This window comes from Lasiosphaeria miniovina, assembly GCF_030549165.1.
Source record: "Lasiosphaeria miniovina strain SMH2392-1A chromosome Unknown B0T26scaffold_4, whole genome shotgun sequence".
Lineage (NCBI taxonomy): Eukaryota > Fungi > Ascomycota > Sordariomycetes > Sordariales > Lasiosphaeriaceae > Lasiosphaeria > Lasiosphaeria miniovina.
The window spans coordinates 783,282-804,373 of NW_026848223.1; the positions used below are offsets into that span (position 1 = coordinate 783,282).

At 55.4% G+C, this 21,092-nt stretch overlaps 8 protein-coding genes across 8 annotated transcripts; 5 read left to right on the plus strand and 3 right to left on the minus strand.

The window, feature by feature from the left end:
• Positions 1-1,308: 1,308 nt before the first annotated feature.
• B0T26DRAFT_644995 (U2 snRNP component prp10) lies at positions 1,309-4,956 on the minus strand (the record flags this gene model as incomplete). Its single annotated transcript, XM_060437673.1, has 1 exon — positions 1,309-4,956. One exon carries the CDS (start codon positions 4,954-4,956, stop codon positions 1,309-1,311), a length of 3,648 nt encoding a protein of 1,215 aa, XP_060295759.1.
• Positions 4,957-5,428: 472 nt separating this feature from the next.
• Positions 5,429-7,521, plus strand: B0T26DRAFT_707885 (ubiquitin-conjugating enzyme E2-binding protein). The gene is made up of 2 exons (XM_060441871.1): positions 5,429-6,261; positions 6,665-7,521. Exons 1-2 carry the CDS (start codon positions 5,629-5,631, stop codon positions 7,265-7,267), a joined length of 1,236 nt encoding a protein of 411 aa, XP_060295760.1. The 5' UTR covers positions 5,429-5,628; the 3' UTR covers positions 7,268-7,521.
• Positions 7,522-7,543: 22 nt separating this feature from the next.
• B0T26DRAFT_802241 (DNA glycosylase) lies at positions 7,544-9,572 on the minus strand. Its single transcript, XM_060447047.1, has 2 exons — positions 9,187-9,572; positions 7,544-9,125 (listed from the first exon to the last, which is right to left on the minus strand). Exons 1-2 carry the CDS (start codon positions 9,309-9,311, stop codon positions 7,781-7,783), a joined length of 1,470 nt encoding a protein of 489 aa, XP_060295761.1. The 5' UTR covers positions 9,312-9,572; the 3' UTR covers positions 7,544-7,780.
• A 161-nt stretch (positions 9,573-9,733) lies between these two features.
• Positions 9,734-12,466, plus strand: B0T26DRAFT_707890 (uncharacterized protein). Its single transcript, XM_060441872.1, has 6 exons — positions 9,734-9,904; positions 9,968-10,008; positions 10,100-11,398; positions 11,458-11,716; positions 11,773-11,984; positions 12,057-12,466. The coding sequence occupies exons 1-6, from the start codon at positions 9,877-9,879 to the stop codon at positions 12,081-12,083; spliced, it is 1,866 nt and encodes a 621-aa protein (XP_060295762.1). The 5' UTR covers positions 9,734-9,876; the 3' UTR covers positions 12,084-12,466.
• Positions 12,467-13,507: 1,041 nt separating this feature from the next.
• B0T26DRAFT_707895 (ribosomal S13/S15 N-terminal domain-containing protein) lies at positions 13,508-14,749 on the plus strand. The gene is made up of 4 exons (XM_060441873.1): positions 13,508-13,845; positions 13,909-13,941; positions 14,153-14,199; positions 14,309-14,749. Exons 1-4 carry the CDS (start codon positions 13,644-13,646, stop codon positions 14,480-14,482), a joined length of 456 nt encoding a protein of 151 aa, XP_060295763.1. The 5' UTR covers positions 13,508-13,643; the 3' UTR covers positions 14,483-14,749.
• Positions 14,750-16,176, minus strand: B0T26DRAFT_707898 (uncharacterized protein). The gene is made up of 3 exons (XM_060441874.1): positions 15,713-16,176; positions 15,065-15,489; positions 14,750-14,991 (listed from the first exon to the last, which is right to left on the minus strand). Exons 1-3 carry the CDS (start codon positions 15,956-15,958, stop codon positions 14,913-14,915), a joined length of 750 nt encoding a protein of 249 aa, XP_060295764.1. The 5' UTR covers positions 15,959-16,176; the 3' UTR covers positions 14,750-14,912.
• Positions 16,177-16,602: 426 nt separating this feature from the next.
• Positions 16,603-19,289, plus strand: B0T26DRAFT_646429 (VRR-NUC domain-containing protein; the record flags this gene model as incomplete). Its single annotated transcript, XM_060437810.1, has 2 exons — positions 16,603-17,159; positions 17,219-19,289. 2 exons carry the CDS (start codon positions 16,603-16,605, stop codon positions 19,287-19,289), a joined length of 2,628 nt encoding a protein of 875 aa, XP_060295765.1.
• A 1,082-nt stretch (positions 19,290-20,371) lies between these two features.
• B0T26DRAFT_707904 (uncharacterized protein) lies at positions 20,372-20,676 on the plus strand. Its single transcript, XM_060441875.1, has one exon. It carries the CDS (start codon positions 20,388-20,390, stop codon positions 20,658-20,660), a length of 273 nt encoding a protein of 90 aa, XP_060295766.1. The 5' UTR covers positions 20,372-20,387; the 3' UTR covers positions 20,661-20,676.
• Positions 20,677-21,092: the final 416 nt, after the last annotated feature.

Here is a 21,092-nt window from a genome sequence, read left to right on the forward strand (position 1 = left end):
ACTGTGCAGAAGTCAAAACCTATTTTATTGGTATTCCAGAGTCCCTATCCTGTCATCCACCACCAAACTCGTACGCAACTCGAGATACTTTGCCAGGGGGTGGAATACCCAGTGTCACGATGTCTGCCACGTATACTGAGCCCACATTTTTCTGTATCAAGAAAATCCTTATTACTGCCTGTACTATTGTCGTTCAAGTAAACACGGGAGAAGTAGAGCGCATCTCAACCAGACCTAACAAACACAGCCAACCCAACAGGTACATATGCATGAGCCAGAACCCTCAAACAACCAAGATAGTCAACTATGTATAGTGCCTTCCATCAACTCAGGACCTCTTCTCTCCCTATAACGAATCGACAAGCCCAACGCCACCCTCGACGTCACTCACACGTATCTCGAGCAACGCGAGAGGGACTAGAGAGAGTCCCCATAGGCACATAGCAGAGACCAACCATGTCAACAACCGCCCCTATATTTCCACCCATCGCCTTCACATCAAGTCGAGACACCTAGATTGTATCCCTTCTGTCTGTCAACAGCCGAGCTGTCAAACACGCCGCTAAATTCTCTTTCCTCCTCTCCTCTCTCTCTCTTTCTCACACACTCTCTCCTACACACACTCTCTCTCACACACACATACACACACTCACTCACACACACACACACACACTCTCTCTCTCTCTCTCTCACACACACACACACTCTCTCTCTCTCTCTCTCTCACACACACACACACACACACTCTCTCTCTCTCTCTCTCACAATCTCTTCACATCCAAGACCCGCAGAAATAAATCACACAGCAACCAACCACTAGCGGTTCATCCATCACTCATGATCCATTTAGAGATAAAAAACTCAAACGAGAGAGGTAGCCAAGTCAAAACGCCCTGATTATGCAGCCAGCCTATAAAAACCCTCCCGGCCAACTATCGACTCAAAGCTACCTTGCTTATAGCACAGACTTAACTCAACTCATACAGAGACAGACAGGCAGATAGACGGAGACAGGCGCCGAGTGCGAAAAATAACGAGGAAACCAGGCAGAAATAACCCTATCAGCCCTTCTTTGCTTCCTCTTCAGGGCTATCGATATCAACTGTTCCGTATCCCTTCCGTGCCATGCCTTTCGACGGAGCATGCCACACGCTACCTTAGGTATCCTTAATAATCACAATCACACATGCTAGAAAAGAAAAACTCTATGCTGCCCACGCCCGATAGTGAGAGTGTTTTACCCTCGCGAGCCCAGTTACTAAGATACAATTTAAAAAGGAGATCGCACCATCCCCTTGATCCCCCACTTTAAAGCACGATCGCGAGCTCCCCGCGGTCAACGCCGTCCTCGGCTAGGTTCGGATAATATGGCACCATTGCGTCGGCGCACTGGACATAGGCGTCGTTGTAGAGACGCCAGTACGGGGTTCGGACCTTGCGGGCCGGGTGGAATAGGCCCGCCCAGACATAGTTGAGAATGAGTCCGGGGCCAACGGACATGCGAATGGCTTCGATGGCCTCGACGATGCGGTCAATGACGTGAGGACTCGTCTCGAACAGATTGGGGTAGAGCAAGTTCAGGAGATGGACCATTGCATCCTCGCAGCCCAGTCCGACAACGCCGAGCGCAATATGCTTGACGACGCTTGCGGCGGTCTGACGATGCACTTGGTCTCGATCGATGAGTGCGTCCTCGAGCAGCGGGGTAACGGCGTAGACGTAATCCTTGGCCATCTCGCCAATGTACTCGAAGAGGAAAGAGAGCGACTTGAGGACGCCGTTCTGGACGTTGAGCTCGGGTACACGGTACTCGTTCATCAATGCTGGCAAGACCGTGAACGGCGCGCAGGTCTCCGCAACGATACCAATGGCAACGGCTGTGTTGACCCGTGACTGGCGCTCCTGAACACGTAGGTTGTTGAGAAGCGTGGCAAGCACATCCTGCGGGCCGATAGCCTTTGCGATGAAGCCGAAAGTGTTGTTGGCGGCCCGGCGGATACCCTTTTTGTGGGCTTTGAGCATGTCGAGCAGCTCAAAGCAGATCCGCATCCACTCGCGGGCATTGACGCTTTCCGGGCCCCGGTCGGCAATACGGCCCACGAGATCGATAGTGTTCTCCTGAACTTTCTCGTGCCGATTTCGGAGGATGGGTGTCAGACGGGGTAGAAGATCCTTGATGGGAGGCTGCATCTGACTGATCCCGACCACGGTCACAATAGACCGGAGGGCCCCAAGAATCGACCCGAGCACCTCCGGGTACTCTTCGCCAAGGTATTCGTAGAGCACAATGCCCAGCTTGCCCATGAGCACATCCTCGCCGCACTGCTTCATGACCATTGCGATACGAGACACGAGGTCCGCCGCCTGCTGCCGGACGGTTGCCGATTTATTATTGAGTCGCCAGAGAATGGTGCTGACAATCTGAGGCAGGTAGGGCTTGCACCGAGTACCCAGAGCGTTGACGACAGAGCCAAAGCCGTTAAGCATGACAATATCTTCGACGCTCTGCTCTTGAAATGAATGAAGGATGCCATCAACGAGACGTTCTTCCAGCCGCTGGCCAATGTCGGCAGCCCCAAGAGAGGCCACAATCTTCTCAATCGTCTCTACCGTCATTTTGCGGTAGGCCTCGCTTTCGTCCTTGAGGTTATCCACGATTCGCTCGATAATCTCGCTAACGCCAACCTTTTGGCCAATATCAACCGTCGTCTCCACCACCTGTCGGTAGTTTCTCTTGTCGAGGGCCATGCGCCGTACCCAGAAACTCTTGAAAAACTCGTCCAGCACGTTTTCCTTGAGATAGCCAGCCGTCACACCGTCTGTCGCGGCGCATTGAGAGACTACTTTGAGGACTACTTTCTTCATCTCTTCGTCCGGGGAAGCAAACTCTCGGAGAAGAATCTCCATGATTTGGCTGGTGTAGTAGTTGGCATAATCCTCGTCCATCAGGGGAATTATGTATCCGACGGCCTTCAAAAACCCAGAAAGGCCCTTGCCTCGCTGCTTGCGGGCACCTGTCCAAAGGGGGTTAAGAATGTCGTCAAAGCTTTCGATACCGTAGGGGTTCGAAGCTTCTGCCAAGGCGGCGATTGCCAGACTGGTAACAGTCCGGACCTTGGTCTGCTCATCGTTCAGGTTGGGGCCGATACAGTCGACCAGGCGTTTGAGATGAGGCAGTACCGCGCAGCCCATTAGGATGGGAATTTGCTGCACGATTTTGACACCGGTGTGGCGGGCCTGCCACGACTTCTTGCTTCGGCAAACGGCTTGCAGAAAGGGGAGAAGGGCGGGTATTCCCAGGGCAGAAGCGACGACGGCGAATGCTCTGGCAGTAGTATTTCTCACGTACTCGTCCACGTGGTCAATGTCGGGCCTCATCACGCTGATCATAGTCGCCAGACCTGCGGCTTTGCTGAGATTCGAAATAATCTCGCGACCCTCAACACGCGCATAGTAGTCCTGGTCAATGAGAAGGGGCTCGATGACGACTAGAATCTTGTGCACGTATGGACGGACCATGTCATCGAGCTTGTAGAGGATACGGTCGATAACCTTGACGAGCAGATGGCGCTCCTGGTCCTCGAGCGACTTCTCCATAAGCAAAGGGAGAATTTGGTTGAAGAGCGGCCCGGCGCCAAAGTTGCGGGCATTGTCCGTAAGCTGCCTGAGAGCAGTCTTTCTCATGGGAGGCGTGCCGTTCTTGACCTTGAGGAGTAGACGCATGATCTTCCTCTCCTTGAGCTCCTCAACGCTGAGGTTGTCTTCGTCCGACCCGTCTGTGAGTTTACCAAAGTATGCCATATCCTCAGGCTTGAAGAACTGCAAATCGCCAACCCCAGGTATCTCCTTGGGGGCTTGCTGGCCAGCAACCCGGCCGCTCTCGGGGTCTTGCATCGTAAAGCCGGTAGCTGGGGCTGGCGTCTGTATGAGTTTATGGATCGGTGCCCGTACAGGCGCGTACCCAGGCGGGAATTCCAAAATTTTGTAACCCTCGTCGATTCCAGGAAGCATCGCATCGAGTTCATCATCGCTAAGGTATGTATAACGGCTAGACGTGTCAGTCCCAAAGGCGGGTGGGAGCATGGCGCCTTGTGCCGGGTGCATTGGGGTGGCGAGACCAATGTTACCGACGGGCGTCGCCGAAGGTGCTTGATCCCACCGGGAAGACTTCTTGGGCTCGGCACCCAGGGCTGGAACGGACGGTGCCTGGTCCCACCGTGAGCGCTTCTTAGGCTCTTCAGCGGCAGGCGCAGCACCGTCTACGGCATCCGTGGCCACATCCCACCTCTTCCTCCGCTTGCGACCTGCCACTGCTGCATCGGTAGACCCAGAGTCTTCGTTCTCTTTATCGGCAGCCTCCTTGAGCAGAGGCACTCGGTCATCGATTGGGCCATCTTTCAGCTTCTGCTCGATGGCCCGTCGTACGCGCTCCTCTTCTCGCTCAATTTCACGCCTCTCCATTATTTGGCGATAGCCCTCGCCATCCTCAGCGGCGCCGGCCTGGCGGTTGGCTGCAAAGGGATCGGCCCGCGTCGGCGTCAATACGCGGTCAAATCTGCGCTTCTGGTAGTCCGTCTCGCGCTCCGTGATTCGATTGGAGTTCTCTCCACGGCCGGCTAGAACATCTTCTTCCTCGACGCCACTGCCGTGGGCAAACTCGTCAATCTGGGCGCGGGTAGCCGTGTACTGACCGACGAGGCGGCGGCTGCTGTCGTCCTCCATTTCCTCGTCATCGCCATCGCCGGCGGGAAGGGTGGTGAGATAACCAGCAAATTTGTCGCTGCCATTCTGGCCATCGTAGAGCTCCGTGTCCCAGGCTTGGTCGAGCTTTGCTTTGGTCGCCGAGTCAGCACGTTGGTTAGAGGGATCGAAGGACTTGGAACCATTTTTGGCCGCGACTGCCGCGTTGTGCTCTACCTGGAGCTTCCTGATCTGCTCGAAATCCGCGTCCGACATGATGCAGGTGTTCCCTGAGCGGCAATGCGCTCAATCTCGGAGAGAATTTAAGAAGAGGCAGCCAGCCTGGTGATGTAGCGAATGCGCGCCAGCCTGGTGATGAAATCGGGGTGCGATATGTTGGTTGCGCGTGGATGGGTTTTGCTTGTGCTTAAGCTGCTTGAGCTTGTCGATGGGAAAGAAATGCTAGCCCGGTCGACAGCGCGTGCTGCTTCCTCGAAATTTTGGCAGGCAAATGAATGGGTCGAGGCCGAGCCGCAAAGGTTTGGCGGTACGGCACAGTAGTACTAGTAGAGTGGCACGGTGTCGGCACGGTGGTGCAGGGATTTTGGCCTTAAACAGGTTTGATGGGCAAAGATCTTTGATAGATTTGCAACTGGCCCGTGCACAGTCTAGAATAACGGCACTGTGTAAGGGTACGGTAGGCGAACGCGTCATTATGTAATCCGCAAAGTTGTCATGGAACCCAGGCCATTGGACAGCCTGTCCCGTCCGCGCCTCTCGTCGTTACTGTTTTCAACAAACTTCAACTTCACTCCTCACTCGTTCCTTCCTCACTCTTCAGCAGTTCGCCCCAGCGTGAACAGGCGGTGAGGGAAGCGCGGAATAGTCTTCCACTTTGCGCCTTCTTCTCTCCGAGTAAATTAGAGCTGCTTTAAAGACAGAGAAGCCATGGCCTCTTGCGGCTCCATCTACGCCGAGCTGCTCTCAAACATTCGCCAAATCTCTCTCGCGGTATCGCTGCACTCGCCCAGCGATGCCTCGACGCAAGTCGCTGTCACAGCCGATGGCTGCAGTGTCGAGCTCAGGCACCGCGGAGAGACTCGGCACCTGGTCCTGCCAGCAAAGGTTACCCTCGGCGGCGCTGTCCTCCCCATCCAGAAACAAAATGTCCAGTCGCTGTCATGGCGGTTGCCGCTTGACCCGGAGGGGTCCTCGCCTGGCCTAGTATTCCGCCCTAGAGATGGGGGAGAGCAGCGTCCGCCATCGTGGTCGGCCGCCGATCTACTACCCGGCTCTGAAGTCTCTTGCAGGCAGTGCGGTTCCGTCCTCGTCAACAAAGACGCTTTAACGGTATGGAAGGACTTGCCGAGCGAAAACTGGGCCGAGATGATGGAGTTCTGGCATTGCCACAAGCCCAGCGACGGGGGACACCACCATGCCGAGAGCAATGGGCAGACTGATGAGAAGAGCATTGCCTCTAAGGGGTATGGTGCATCCTCCCACATCTCGGCGCAAAAGAGCATCGGCTTTGTAGATTTGACGACGCTGCTTTTTGCTGAAGACGACTGCCTGGGCATCACGGTGAGTTTGCGCTTGGCACCAACGCTTGTTTTCTTATTTTCTTCTTATTTCCTTTTCTTTTTCCTTATTCTTTTGCGGGGCATCAAGAAGGTAGCCTGGTCGGGTTCTCCCTCTCAATGACTTGGTCACCGATACAAATGCCCCAGATCAATAGTGTGTTCCTCCTGCGAAAGCAGGCTGCTAGATTGATAGCAAACCTCGCTCTAGCGATGGGTTGTTTCTTTCTAGTAGATTGGCCACGCTCTCCACTTTTCACTAGGCTATTCACAGTCACGAATGCTCTGGGATTAATGGAAGGACATTCTTTGGGCCGTTGTAGCTTTCTCTGGGACTGCGAGCTGTTGAGCAGAATCCCCACCCACCCCGGGTCAGTTAGTCGCTGACGCGAGTCCGGTCTCCCTAGTTCTCCCCCTCTGGCTACGAACACGGGTCAGCAGATAGACATGCCTTGGCGGAAACGGACGCACCAGGCAGCCAGCCCCGGAGCTTGAATGTTTTTTGTTCTTCTTGTCGCACGCAGCTGGGGTTCTTCAACTTCAGAGCAGCTGCAGTCACACTCTTGAAGTGGCAGATATCGTGCCAGTCTGTCTCTGGCAGTGCCCCCGGAATCTCCAAGTGCCTCGCCGTCACGCTCATCTCCATCATTGCCCGGTCTGCATCTTCCAAATTGTTGATAACGCCCATATCTGAGTCCACAACCTCTCCTGACGATACCCAACCGAGCATGGAGAATGCTCTCCATATCTGGGTATTGAACAGCGGCATCGTGTACTCGTCAAGTGCTACTGCACCAGGAAGCACGCCAGCTATCAAACTCCTCTACCGGCTGATTAGGCGCGAGGAGGCCGAGCGGATGCTCGAGACGCTTACCTACGACGCCCAGGAAGTAAGTCTACCAGCCGGCGCGCTGGGAAATGTTATCCAGTCCTTGGACGAGAGCAATGGGCTGTTGCCCGAGTCTGAGCGGCTGTTCAAGGAGTGGAAGGTTGGCCTGCTGAAGAAATAGGTTCTGTGTGGGACCGGGTGACCTTGGATTCGGGCACAGTCATAGATGCTAGTTAGCTCGATTCTCCAGTACTTCTCCCTAATATTAGCTCATATCAATCCACAATCGGCTTATATCGAAGCTGGGCTGACTTGAAGCGTTTCATTTTTCCTGTATTGCATATTTTCATTTTATCGTATGCGTAGTGATGGTATAAGCCATTTTCACTTTGGTGATAAATTCTTGCAAGACGCTCCTAGAGTTGACGAAATAACATACTGTATATCTTCTTTTCCCCCTTTTCTTAGTTAGTTGTGATCCACCGAGGAAGAGCGGCCTTCCACAGTATCTAAATTAAGGGACGTAGCTTATAACTCACTGCTATGTGCCACAATAAAATATGTATTATGTTGTACAATGCATTTCGCTCAACGAATGCCTTAGCTAAACAAATATCTGTAATCAACAATCAAGGTCTTGCTGAGGCTAATCTTGCTTTCCACAGTGTAGATCGAAGCAGCGCTCTATGGTCCTCTAGGCACGAGTTCTCAGTCGCTTGCTCGTCCTCAACGTTGAGATCTTGGCCTCAGCAACCTGAATGTCGTCGTCCTCAAGTTTCAGAGCCACCTTTGCCACCACCGTCTTCCTTTTCTTTACCCGCGCGGCCGGCTTGCCAACCAGCGCCGTCGTCTCTGTGATCTCTTCCACTTTGACCACAGCGGACGAGACCTCTGTTACAACCGTCTTCCTCTTCGTTACCCTCGCAGCCGGTTTGCCAGCAAGCGCCGTCGTCTCTTTGGCCTCTTCCACCTTGATCGCAGCGGACGAGACCTCCGCCTTGGCGCCTGACGCCTGCTGCGAAAAGGACTTGAGGTTCGCGGTGAAGAGCACGCTCTGCGCCCAGCCGGCGTGGGGACCCCAGATCTTGCGGAAGTGGTCTCCGACGGCGTCGTACGTGGCCTTGGAGAAGGTCTTGCTCTTCCCGCCCTTGCCGAACGCGTAGTCTCGCTGAGCAATCTGCCAGACGTGCGTGTCGACGGGCACCGCCTCACCCCAGCCGAGGCCCATAAGGCACACGCAGTCGGAGACCTTGGGACCTACCCCCGAGAGCTCCACCAGCGCCTCGTGGGTGGCTCTGTAGCTTGGAGCTGTTGGCTCGGCGTTCTTTTCTTCCTTGGCGTCCCCGACCCCGCCGCCGCCAAGCGCGTCAAGGGCCGGGCACTCTGGGTTCCTCAGCTGGCGCAGCCAGCCCGCCGGACGCTCCGTGGCGACAATGCGTGCCGTCTCGGCGATGTACTTGGCGCGGTAGCCAAAGCCGAGCTCGCGCAGGTGGGCCTCGACGCGGGTCCCGGCCAGGGCCTCGGGGCCGGGGAAGTCGTGGAAGGTCTCGCCGGCCACGGTGCCGATGTAGGGCCCGTAGTGGAGGCACAGCTTGTGCACCATCTGGCTGATGCGCGAGATGTTGTTGTTGCTGCTGCAGATGAAGGCGACCAGCGTCTCCCACGCGTCCTGGTTCAGGATGCGGATGCCCGTGAAGGCCGGCGCGCGGCGGGCAAAGTTGGCGTCGGACGACGCCCACTGCTCGTACATGGCCGACAGCGAGTGCGAGAGGGCGAAGTAGCTGCGCAGAAATCTGGCCGTGCCGTCGTCATCGTCGACGTCGCTGTCGTGTGCCGATACAGAGGCAGACGCGACCTGCACCCCGTCGTCCTGCTCCTCCTTGACCCTGGGCGAGGGACATGAGTATGTGAGCGAAAGGGGCGTCCGGGGGGCGACGGCAGCAGAGAGTTTCTGTTTGTGGCTGGGCCAGATGGCCCTGTAGTGCAGGTGAGCTGCATCTTGCTTCAGCGAGATGATGCAGCCCTGAAGAACACAATGCCTGCGAGCTTGTTAGACACTTGTAATGATAAACAAAGCAAGACGGGCGGGCGCAGACAAACCATTCATCGTCAATCTTGCGCCATCTGAAAGACTGTCCACATCTCAGCGTTGTGTCGATGCACAGCTCGGTGAGACTCAGGGGCAGCTTTTGCCACTCAGACACTGCTCTCTGCACGCCTCCCATTTCTATGTTGAAAGGGGCCTTAATTATGGAAGTGGGTGCAGCCCGCTGCGAAAGGGGTCGAGCTGAATTCAGCGTGGTTTCCACGTTATTTGGTAAATAAAGACCTGTTGTCCGTTGAAATGGAGATATGAGATAAACAGAAAATCCAGGATAAATCAGCACGGCCCGTGGGATCTGAGAACAGAAAATTTGTGATCAGCTGTGGGCAGCATCTCGAGTTGATGTAAAAGTGAGAAAGAAGCCAGTCAATTGTCAGTTCGGTTTGTGCAGGCGACATGAGCGAGAGCTGAATGTCTGGGCCAGGGGTCTTTGGACGCCCTGCGAGCGCCCAGAAATATAGTGGGGCTCTGGCGACGGTGGGTGGGAGCTAGACCTAGATTAGCGAGGCGCGGTTCCAAGCTTCCTACCCAAAAAAAGTTCCACCTTCGCGGCGATCGACAAATACCAATTCCGAACCGCCTCTGCATCAACCCTTTCGCAACGTAATTTTTTGCGTCTATCCTCCGCAGTACAGCACCTTGCACATCGACACAGCAATCCCTAGCCACAGGGAACAGCATTCGCGATGAACGGAGATAGCTACACGTCTCGAGGCAGGTACCCGGCAACTGCAGGCAGTCCCAAGGCTGTAATCACTGACCAGGACAACCAAGCAGAGGGCGGCGCCCGTCATGGCGGCTCAGGCCGTGACTACCAGGTAAGCAAGCAAGCTGTCGCTCAATTTCCTGGCACACCCCATCCCATCCCTACACCCTCCCCTCTACGGAAATCTGACAATCGCCATTCAGGGATCGAGACGTGACCGTGGCGACGATCGCCGCGACCGACGAGACCCCGGCGACCGTACCGACCGTGGTGGCGATCGTGCCGACCGTGGTGGTGATCGTGCTTCGGGCCGCAGACGGTCTCGTTCGCCCCCCGGTGACTATCGGTCCCGTCGCGAGGGCGGTGACGTAGATGCCTATTCCTCCAGCCGAAGCCATCGAGACCGCGAGCGCGAAGACAGATACTCGGGTCGTGATCGTCCCCGGGCCGAGCGAGGAGAGAGGGAGTGGGATCGCGACCGCGGCACCGCCAGAGGTGGCAGCCGCCGCGACGATGACGATAGACTCAGCCACCGCCGAGACCGCGGTGAGCGCGATCTGATGGACGACCGCCGCCCGGGCGCAGGTGCAGGCAGAGGACGTGATGGACGCGACGGTGGCCGTAGCGGGCGCGACCGTGACGTTCCTATGCGCGACGCCCCCCCGCGCGATGACCGAGAGCGAGAACGAGCCGACAGAGCTGATCGGGAAATCCTTGAGAGAGAGCGTCGCCGTAGCGCGTCGCCTCCCCCCAAGAAGCGCGAGCCCACGCCTGACCTCACAGATGTCGTCAACGTCTTGGAGCGGAAGCGGCGCCTCACCCAGTGGGACATCAAGCCGCCCGGTTACGACAATGTTACAGCCGAGCAGGCCAAGCTATCTGGAATGTTCCCCCTTCCTGGCGCTCCACGGCAACAGGCTATCGACCCGGTCAAGCTTCAGACCTTCATGACCCAGCCTGGCGGATCCAGCAACAGCACCGCCCTCAAGCCGTCCAACGCTCGCCAGAGCAAGCGACTTATAGTTTCTAACCTGCCTTCGTCGGCGAATGAAGAGGCCATTGTGGGATTCTTCAATTTGCAGCTGAACGGTCTCAATGTTATTGAGAGTACAGACCCGTGTCTCCTCGCCAATGTTGCCCCCGACCATTCCTTCGCGATGCTCGAGTTCCGAAATAGCACGGATGCCACGGTGGCTTTGGCATTTGACGGCATTACGATGGAAGCTGACGACGATCACAGAGCCAATGGTCACGCGGGAGCGCCGAATGGCCTGAAGATTCGCCGGCCCAAGGACTATATCGTGCCTGCTATAGTCGAGAACCCGCACTACGACCCGGATTCGGATGTTCCATCAAACATCGTCGTTGATAGCCCCCACAAGATTAGTATAACGAACATCCCGCCTTTCCTTGCCGAAGAGCAGGTCACGGAGTTGCTTATAGCGTTTGGCAAGCTGAAGTCGTTTGTTCTTGTTAGAGATAGCTCGACGGAGGAATCTCGTGTAAGTTTGAGAAGTAGGTTCCTAGAGAGTCGAGCGCCATCACTAACAATAGACTCTAGAGTATTGCGTTCCTCGAATACGCAGATCCATCCGTTACCCAAGTAGCCATCCAAGGCTTGAACGGCATGACAATAGGAGATCGCCCGATCAGAGTGCAGAAGGCGAGCATCGGCATCACGCAGGTGGCCGGAGAGATGGGTGTCAACGCAATGTCCATGCTTGCAGGGACGACATCTATGGAGACTGACGTTGGCCGTGTCCTGCAGCTGCTGAACATGGTCACGCCTGATGAGCTTATGGACAATGATGACTACGAAGGTAAGCCCTGCGCTGGACTATATTGGAACGCCATTTTTGAAGCTAACACTTATTAGAAATCCGCGAGGATATTGAGGAGGAGTGCCAGAAGTTTGGAAAGATCTTGTCACTCAAGATCCCCCGCCCCATTGGCGGAAGCAGACAGTCGGCCGGCGTCGGCAAGATCTTTATCAAGTTTGAGACGTCAGAGGAGGCTACCAAGGCGTTGCGCAGCCTGGCTGGCCGAAAGTTTGCTGACCGTACAGTCGTCACGACGTACTTCCCAGAGGTAAAAGCGCCTCCCGTCCATTGCAGGCGCCGGTGATTTTTGGCACAACTTGAGGCTAACACACAATCTTAGGAAAACTTTGACGTTAGTGCTTGGTAAATGGGGGTTTTGCCATGGGGGACGATCGGGTTTGAGGAGGTTAAGTGTGAAGGCTAGCTACAGTGAGGCCAGGTGCGCAGTCGGCCTCTGTATCTCACAGTGGACTGCAATTACGAAAAGGGGAGATCGATTTCGTGCAGGGAAACCGGGATTTGACCTCTGATATCCATGCACTTCATACATGTACGGAGAGGAGGCGACAATGGTGTTCAGATGCGTGTATAATACTTGTAGGGTTGTTGCGCTTCCCACGCCAAGAAAGGGGTTCGAGGCTAGTGTCGATTTTCCACCAACTGAAACGGAAAGGTAATCATCTTCCACGCCTGTCTAGGTCTATAGGCGGGACAAGATATGCAAATGAGAATGAAATTCATTTGAATTGATATAGCTCTACACGTAACAAGGTACTTGAGGGTTCGCAGCAGTTGGGCAACATCTGGGGAGAAGAGTACCACACAACTAGCCAAATTAACCAAACAGAACCTACGCAATTCCAGTGATGATCTCACAATACAAGTCTCGATATTTTAAATACTGTGAGGGTTTCTGTGATGAGCTCATTGAGTTGGGCCATGGTAAGTCACAATGCATGAAAAGCACCTCCTCAAACGAGAAGCAGATTTAGAGACAAAATGGCACAAAGATTCATAAATAAAGCTTGTTAATATACTGTCTATCTAGAATGATATGTTCCATAGCTGCTAAGCCTTCCCTAGCTGGACATAACAATGTAGTGAGGCCTGAGAGACTTTGTTAGCCAATATGATCAACACAGAAGTGAAAATGTGACAAAATGGTTGGGGCCAACAAAGTTCAGAAGTCCGTTTAATTCATCAAGTCCATAAGGACCTTAACATAAGAGGTACCAGAATAAAGTAGAATGTAATGTCTCATCATGATGCTATGGCAGAAGGGGCTGAGGGTTGTGTGTTGCGATCCGTGAAGATCGAGGGAGAAGACTAACGGTTAATTGTGGCATGGCCGGTGCCGTTGCCGATCGGCCCCGAGCCCACGAGGGGCATGATATCGAGAGTTGTTCCCAGTGTCGATAACTTGGGAACCCCCAGATTCTGCTTGTCAACACAAGACAGCATTGGAAGAGCCTGGCCCAGAGGTCCAGCAACCCAGCCGCAAGACGCAGGATTTCAGTAGCTATCCCATCTCGGTGGTTTGCACGCAAAGTACAGCTCTGCAGCCTGCAGACGATTTGACGAGGCAGCCAAGAAGGCAATGCGTTCTGGTGAGGAAAGAAGGAAGGGGCCTTCTCTGGAGTGAGAAATTTTCGCTTTTAAGCTTGAGCTCAGTTCGGATGAGGTCGAGAGGAAATTTCCAGGTCATGCGTCGCAGCACATGACCAGCCCCACCACCCGCCAATCACAGCCTGACCCTAACTTAGTCAGCCTCCATTTTCCTCCGCCCACACTTTTCGACCTGGTGAATTCTCGCAGGCGTCTTTTTTCCAATCGAGACTTCTCTTTCGGAACACCAGCGACTCTTGACACCCCGTCCCCCCATTCCCCTTAATCGGCACAAAACACCCACCAACACAACACCGCCAAAATGGGTCGTCTTCACAGCAACGGAAAGGGCATCTCATCCTCCGCGATCCCGTACTCGCGCAACCCGCCTACGTGGCTCAAGACCACCCCCGAGCAGGTCGTCGACCAAATATGCAAGCTTGCCAAGAAGGGCGTGACCCCCTCGCAGATCGGTGTCATTCTCCGTGACTCGCACGGAATTGCCCAGGTCAAGGTCGTCACCGGTATGTTTATTCTGGTCTCTGGATTTGCGGAAGAGTTGGACTGACGTTTGTTCGCAATCGTAGGCAACAAGATCCTTCGGATCCTCAAGGGACAGGGTACGATTTGACGATTCCTCATACATGTCCCTTCTCGAAAGATCGATCCGTGGAAACAGGAAATTCCCAGCGGGCGCGGTCTCGACCGAAGCGTCTTTACCGGCCCCCGCGAGGGACGATTGGAAAAGAGGAGGACTGGGACACACACGAGACACAGTTCTCAACTATGCCTCTGCTTGGTCATTTGGCTGACAGAGTGATTTATCCGCAGGCCTCGCTCCCGCGATCCCGGAAGACATCTACAACCTTATCAAGAAGGTATGTAAATTTCGTTGGAGGGGGTTTCTCCCGCTGTCCTTCTGCTCTCCTGGAGAGTGTACTTTCAGCCCCGTTGGGCAATGTGCTAACACCCAACCTCTCGTGGCAGGCTGTCGCCGTCCGTAAGCACCTTGAGCGCAACCGCAAGGACAAGGACTCCAAGTTCCGCCTGATTCTGATCGAGTCGCGTATTCACCGTCTGGCCCGTTACTACAAGACCGTCGGTGTCCTGCCGCCCACGTGGAAGTACGAGTCTTCCACCGCCAGCACCATCGTCGCCTAAGCGTGCCTAGGTACGCGTAGCAACGCCAGATGATGTGCCGTGCCGAGAAAGAATGAGACATGTGCGTGTCGGGGTTCTGCCTCTTTTGCGCAAAATCAAAGCAGCTTGGCCGCCTCCGGTATCACGCCTGTGGCCATTGGAGTTCGTGGATTGGAAGGTAGCTTGCATTCTAGAGCGATTTGCAAGGCAAATTTGCTCCGGGACGGGAAAATTCTCGAGCGTAGACCCTTGGGGGAGTGGTGATGACTAGGAGGAGATAAATGAAATCAATTAATTCCTCTACATGTCTGCCAGAAAATAAGTGGTATCTTGAACCGGTGACTTTAAGCCGAAGCCGCCCTTGAACTCCGTGCAAACCCAGGTTCAAATTTTCCGAACACCTGATGTTTTCCGATGCCGCCGCCCTTTTCCCCATCCGGTAAATCTGACCTCAAAAAGCAATTGGTTCTTCGGTTTCCTTTGAGCGCTGGAGAAGAAACTCGCCAAGCATTCGTAGTGGATTTTCGGGCCTGTTTCACTCAGGTTGTCAATACTGTACGCTGAAAAAAGACAGGACGCGAAAGCTCAGAGCTGAAAACTCACTGCTCCTTCGCTACCAGCTTCATGCCCTCGAGCAGCGCGCCTGTGATCTTGGTATTGATATACTGGCGCACCGGCGCGCCGTGCACCGGCGCCTCGGTCGGCATCGTGAACAAGGTCGTCGCCGCGGCGCCAGCATCTGCAGGGTGCACCGACGCCGCGCGCGACCCCGTCCCGCCCGTCCGCGCCCCGGAGTCGTTTCCGTTTCCGTCAGTCATGTTGTTGTTGCGCGCTGCCGGCGGCGTGTCTGTCCGCGATGAGGGGAGCGGTGACGCCTCGTTGCTGTTGCTGGTGGGGATTCCTCCTCCTGCGGTGGTGGTGGTGGTGCCTGTGGCGGTGGGTGTCTGCGCGCCGCCGAACCTGGGCGTCGACCACGCGGCGTTGCCCCCCGACGGTGTGGGTATTGCGCTGGTTAGTGCTGGCGGTGACTGTTTGTGTGTGTGTTTGTTTGGTTAGTTAGTTTGTTGGAGGTGGTTAAATTGGATGTTTTTTTTTTTTTTTTTTTGGATGTGTCTCTGTCTCAGTTTTGCGCGGAAGTGGGGGGAGGTTGAATGATGAAATGTTATAGATTTTTTTTTGGTGTGTCTTTCATTCTTTCTTTGACGAGAGGGACGGGGGTGTGAAGGGGCTGGGGCTGGGCGGTTCACGCACTGCGGGCTGTTCAGGGTCGAGCTCGGCGTAGCGGTCGGCCGGCACGTCAACCATGTTCACGTCGGGTTCCGGCTCGTCGCCGGACGCGGACGGCGTCACGCCGTTGATGGCGGGCTCGTACAGCGTGGCGGGCGACGCCTCGGCCGCGGCCGCCGCTGCTTCTTCCGTCAGCTGCATCTCGGGCTCCATCTCCGAGTTGGCATCCTCCGCCAGCGCCGGCGGCGTTTCCAGTGGATGCTCGGACATTGTGTGTTGGATTAGGGGGGCAGACGTGTGCGTTGTTGGGCTTGCGGGTGCGGCGCAATTGCAATTGCAATTGCAAGTCTCGATATGAGTACGCAATACTAATGGGATGAGCTATGCTGATCTGAGTTATGCTGTGCTGTGATGTGCTGTGCTGTGCTGTGCTGTGCTGAGCGCATGCGGTTTGCGACGACGCAGCAGGACGTACATTACCTGCAAGGGACAGACACCTTTTGGGGGAACGGAGCGCGCTGTCACGGGAAGTCGCGTCCCAAATCCATTTCACCCAGCGCTTTAATGGCCCGCGGGGTCACACGCGCGCTATCAAGCTATCCTTTTTCTTAGTTGCAGCTACATCAAAACCGCCCATGTCCTCTCACGCCACCCCACTGAACACCGTCTCATTGCCTCTCGTGTCTTATATCCCTGCCTAGGCAGCAGCCGAATCTATACCGCTCCCCGCCTAAGATATTGCTCGCGCAGGGAATCGCGTAGGTGGGTGGTACAGTACTGGACTCGACTCGGCTTGACTCGAGTACGGGTAACATTTTATTTTTGGGAGACACGGCCAGACCTTGTTTTCCTTGATGCACACACCCGCACCATGGTCCCGCACAACCCCGCCCGTTCCTGGCTTATAAAGAAGTATGGATCGGTTCGTGCAGAGATCCAAACGTCCCCAGGCCAATACCAACACGGGGAAACAGCTTCTGGCGTTTGGCTCGGGCAGCTCCCACAGGAACCCCGCCGGGCCGCCTGTCAAGAAGCCCCGGCGTCAAGAGGTAAAAGATAGCGACGATGATGACGACGATGATGACGACGATGATGGCAAGGAGCCCGTCGTGAAATCCGAGCGCGCCTTGGACAACTCTACAGAATTAGATCTAGATGAGAACGGCCCCCCAGCTCTAGTTCCACACCGCCAGACCGCCTTTGAGAGCTCTTTGCCCCAAGTCGCGACGGGCAAAGAGGCTATCCAGGAATACGAGGCTGCCAGATCCTCCCAGGCCGCGCTGGATGGAACCATCGACGGAGCGACGAGACTCGAAAACAGGCAATGGGTCCCGGGGAAGAGCTCCATCTATGTTGACGCCTTCAATCTTGCCCTGGACACGGTGCTCAAAGACGAGTCGCACCTGTTTGATGCCAAGGAGAGGCGCGTCTTTGAGGAGTGGGGGGGTCTGAGCTACGAGACGCAGTATCTGTTAGTCGTCCTCTTTGCTCTTTGCTGGTGTGTTATTGGCATTGTCTGACAGCGTGCAGTTATGTACGGCTCTTTCTGCGCAAAGCCGCCACGTGGCACCGTGTTGAGCGTCTTGGGTACTATGGCGATATCTCAGACGTTGGCCTCGCCATCGCCAGTCTCCTGGAGCAGCGGCCTCTGCCTGGCCGTCTATCGCAAGGCCTGTCCCAGGATGAGCCTGGTGGTGAGATGCAGGAGTGGTCACTGGGAGACTCTTTTGCTTTTGCCGACGACTCTGAATCGTACATCAAGACCATTGAAGAGGCATCCTCGCTGCTCAGCCTTGACGAGCTCAAGTCCCTCGCCAAAGATGCCAAGGTTCAGGGCAAGAATAAGCCAGACCTCCTCAAGGCGTTCTGCCGCATGAGCGCACAGCAATCGGGTCTCATGGCTCTAGGATTGCGGCGGACGAGCACGAACGGGTCGGGAAGCGGCCACGAGTCCCAGTCGCGGCACCAAAGCCCAGACAAGCAGGACTTGAACCGCAACTCGCACTTCCTGGCCAAGGTCCTTGCTATAACCGGACCCCTCATCCGACTATCCGAGCCCGTCTTCAAGCTGTTTGAGCGTGTTCACTTGGTCTTTTACCGGTCCACAGAGTGGACTGAGAAGTCCCTCACCACCATTGTACTGGCAAAGATCTCGCGCAGGAACTTCCCCAGCTACCTGGTATGTCGATCGACTAACATCTTCCCCTCCCGGCGCCGCCTTCTTGAATTCGAGCACTCGATGCGCAAGGAGTTCGAAGTCGAACAGATCCTCGAGTTTAACGGCCCGCCTGGGGAGGATGGCTTTTGCAAGGTGTTGGACGTCTTCGAAAGCATCTCGGAACGTTGGAGGGAGCTACTGCGTGAAGAACAGCGCAGGGAAGCGAGCGTCTACGAATTCGGCGAAGGAGGCTACCTTCGCCGTTTCAATGCCGCTCACGCGTACTCGAGAATTGCGCACAAGGTAGCTCATGTCCTCGGCCGTCTTCACAGGTACAAGGAGGAGCACCAACTTCTGTCGGAACTACTCAGCCAGCGGCTCTTCCACCCAGCTCGCCGTGGCTCCTGGTACCAGCGCAAGGCGTTGTTGGAAGAGCGCTACATGTGGGAAGTTGACCCAAATCCCTCTTCGACCGGTCCTGAGGCGCAGAAGAAGCATTGGCAGCGGATTGCCGTCGCTACCTGTGAGACCGCCCTGGAGGACCCTGACTGCCATCTCATCTATCACTACGATCTGCAAAAGCGCCTGACCAAGCTCGAAAAGAGGCTGCGCATCCCACGGCGCCTGCAACATGATTTCGGCCATGTAAAGCTACGGCAGCCCGAAGAGCACACGGTCCATGGCATCCAGCTCCAGTCTGATGACGCAAACACCAAGGGGAAGGCGGGGCGGGGGCCAAGCACCAAAACTCTGTGGCTCGACGAGCTCGGCGAGCCGGGCGAGGACGGACACCCTCTTCATGTCAGCGTCGAGGACATGTGTCTCTCGTACTACCGCAGCCAGGGCTGGAAGGGCTATCACAGTGAAGGCGGTATCCTCCGTACCCTGTTCGCCCATCTCTTTTTCGACGTGCTCTTTGTCTACATCCCCAACGTCTTCCAGACCGAGTACCAGACCTGCCCACTCGATCTCCACACGGACGCCTTCTACCCGGCCCGCGCAAGCGAGATCAACCACCGGCTGGTAGAAATCGCCAACGGTAAAGCGGAAAAGCTTCTCCGCGAGGTTGACGAGCGGGAGCGAGAGCGTCGAACATGCGTGGTGGGCCTGAACTGGGACTTTGACATTGACGACCTGCTAGAGCTGGTCACCTGCTTCAACGGTGAAGCGCTCGCTGCCGTGTGCAAGGTCATGGCACAGGATTACAGGGCCCGCGGAGGTGGCGTGCCAGACCTTGTCCTCTGGCGGGTGGTGCAGGGTGAAGCTCAACACAGTGCAGATGGCGAGGGGACGCGCATCGGCGAAGTCCTCTTCGCCGAAGTGAAGAGCGCCAACGACCGCCTCAGCGATACTCAACGGCTATGGATACATGTCCTGACCGGGGCCGGCGTGCGGGTTGCGCTATGTAACGCCGTAGCGAAAGAGGTTCGAACCATTGGTTGAGTGGTGGGAAGACACGGGCAACCTGGCTCGCTTGTTTGTGACTGATCCTTGAAGAAGGTTTGTGACGGGACAAAAATAGCAATCTCATCCCAGCGCAGCGGAGCGATGGCAACCAATATCGCCAACTCCATTATACCTAGAACCAACGGCCCCCTTTTCCCAGCATTCTGACCTGACCTGACCAGGTGGTGATCCCTGTCCCGCCCAGCATCCAGCGTTGCGGAGTCACGGACGGGGTGCAACTCCAGTTGTTGGCCCCGTGGCACAGTCGCGGTAGCGTAGCGTGCCCGTGGGGAAGCTGACGGGAGCACGTCAATGCGCGTCCAAATATAGAGAAAGCCTAGAAAGAAATGCGTTTCGAAACTTCCTCAACGTTCGAAACATGCAGGTGCGTCACGCTCCCGCGCAGCGGGGGGGGACCAACCAACAACGCGAGAACCCCTGAGGGCTGTTCGTTTCATGTCGTTTGCTGTTTCAACTTTACTTTTTGGACACATGCAATTTGCTTTTCTTCTCTCCCTCTTGTCGAGGGTAAAATGCCTAATCTAGGTCCGTCGCCAGCCTTGTCCGGGCAATTTCGCCATCCCATCACCTCTCAGGCACCCCCCAACCCCTAGACCTTACACCAAAACCCCATACCTCAACCTCGGTCCAATCAGAGACAGCCGTCGGCCGTTTGTCTATCACTGGCTGGGCTGGCCTTTTGGGGCAAACGCAGCTGCGTCGCATGCAATTGCAAGAATTCAATATCGTTCGCAAGACACTAAGGCGGTTATGTACAATGCTAGCAGGTAGATAGATACGTAGATGCAAGTGATGTGATGGATGGGGCCACGGTACGAGAGGCCTCGTTGTCTCTCACCTGGGCTTCCAGAACTGGGACTGGGGTGGATGATGTTTTTCGTACTGTGCTGTGCTGTGCTGTGCTGTGCTGTGCTGACTGACGCGAACACAGCCGAACGGTGTCTTGTCTGTCTTGTTGCAGGAGGCGGAGCTCCCGAAATCGTAAATCGTGCCCAATCTAACCGACCCGACCGGCACCCGATGAGTGAGACGAGATGATCATCGACACGGCGTTTCCGTCTGTCTCGATATGTAATGTGTGTGTGTGTGTGTGTGTGTGTGTGTGTGTGTGTGTGTGTGTGTGTGTGCATCTTTGCTGCAGCCGAGTCGCACCACCACCTTTCTTACACAGCCGATGTACTTATTGTACGGAGCAGACTGGCTCGACAGTCTACCATCACAAAACTGTCTCGCCGACTTGTTCATCTTTCGTCCTGTAGCTGGAGAAAAAACACAGCACAGCGGAGTTTAAAGTCGCCCGCAGCCATCCATCTTTCAGGCTTCGTGCCGGCCGTGGTATGTACCTAGTCCCCAACCACGATCCCCCGCAAAATGAAAGACAAAAAGATACCTAAAAAGTGCGGCGCTTAAAAGTCACTTTCTTTTTCCCCTCCTACCAACTCGTCCTTTTTGCCCACTCTCTTGAGTGAGTCCCCTCCCCCTCAGCCAATCATATCCCCCCCTTGCTTTGTGTCTTATGCACGACACGGCCAGCCTTCACACATCCCAGCGAGCGCTTACAAGTGTTGGCGCCGCAGCCAGTCACGGGCCACGGGCCGCCGGGACCCCCTGGTCACGACCATGCGGGCGGATTGCGCTAGGCTAGGCTACGTATGTACTTGGGCTTAGGCTGGGGGCTTTGACGCCGCTTTTACTGAGACTGTACGGGCATCTTTTTTTTTTTGGGAGATTGGTATGGAGGATAGTTTGAAGACAGACGGCAGCTAGGTATCGATCTTC

Excerpts from the sequence above, each read along its gene's own strand:
- B0T26DRAFT_707885 (XM_060441871.1), top strand. The coding sequence starts at position 5,629 with ATGGCCTCTTGCGGCTCCATCTACGCCGAGCTGCTCTCAAACATTCGC. Across the intron at positions 6,262-6,664 it reads ACGACTGCCTGGGCATCACG|TTCTCCCCCTCTGGCTACGA; the intron begins GTGAGTTTGCGC and ends CGGTCTCCCTAG.
- B0T26DRAFT_802241 (XM_060447047.1), bottom strand. The coding sequence starts at position 9,311 with ATGGGAGGCGTGCAGAGAGCAGTGTCTGAGTGGCAAAAGCTGCCCCTG. Across the intron at positions 9,126-9,186 it reads CGCAAGATTGACGATGAATG|GCATTGTGTTCTTCAGGGCT; the intron begins GTTTGTCTGCGC and ends ACAAGCTCGCAG.
- B0T26DRAFT_707890 (XM_060441872.1), top strand. The coding sequence starts at position 9,877 with ATGAACGGAGATAGCTACACGTCTCGAG. Across the intron at positions 9,905-9,967 it reads AGATAGCTACACGTCTCGAG|AGGGCGGCGCCCGTCATGGC; the intron begins GCAGGTACCCGG and ends ACAACCAAGCAG. Across the intron at positions 11,985-12,056 it reads TCACGACGTACTTCCCAGAG|GAAAACTTTGACGTTAGTGC; the intron begins GTAAAAGCGCCT and ends ACACAATCTTAG.
- B0T26DRAFT_707895 (XM_060441873.1), top strand. The coding sequence starts at position 13,644 with ATGGGTCGTCTTCACAGCAACGGAAAGGGCATCTCATCCTCCGCGATC. Across the intron at positions 13,846-13,908 it reads CCAGGTCAAGGTCGTCACCG|GCAACAAGATCCTTCGGATC; the intron begins GTATGTTTATTC and ends TCGCAATCGTAG. Across the intron at positions 13,942-14,152 it reads TCGGATCCTCAAGGGACAGG|GCCTCGCTCCCGCGATCCCG; the intron begins GTACGATTTGAC and ends ATTTATCCGCAG.
- B0T26DRAFT_707898 (XM_060441874.1), bottom strand. The coding sequence starts at position 15,958 with ATGTCCGAGCATCCACTGGAAACGCCGCCGGCGCTGGCGGAGGATGCC. Across the intron at positions 15,490-15,712 it reads TCGACCCTGAACAGCCCGCA|TCACCGCCAGCACTAACCAG; the intron begins GTGCGTGAACCG and ends ACACACAAACAG. Across the intron at positions 14,992-15,064 it reads AAGCTGGTAGCGAAGGAGCA|GCCCGAAAATCCACTACGAA; the intron begins GTGAGTTTTCAG and ends TGAGTGAAACAG.
- B0T26DRAFT_707904 (XM_060441875.1), top strand. The coding sequence starts at position 20,388 with ATGTGTGTGTGTGTGTGTGTGTGTGTGTGTGTGTGTGTGTGTGTGTGT.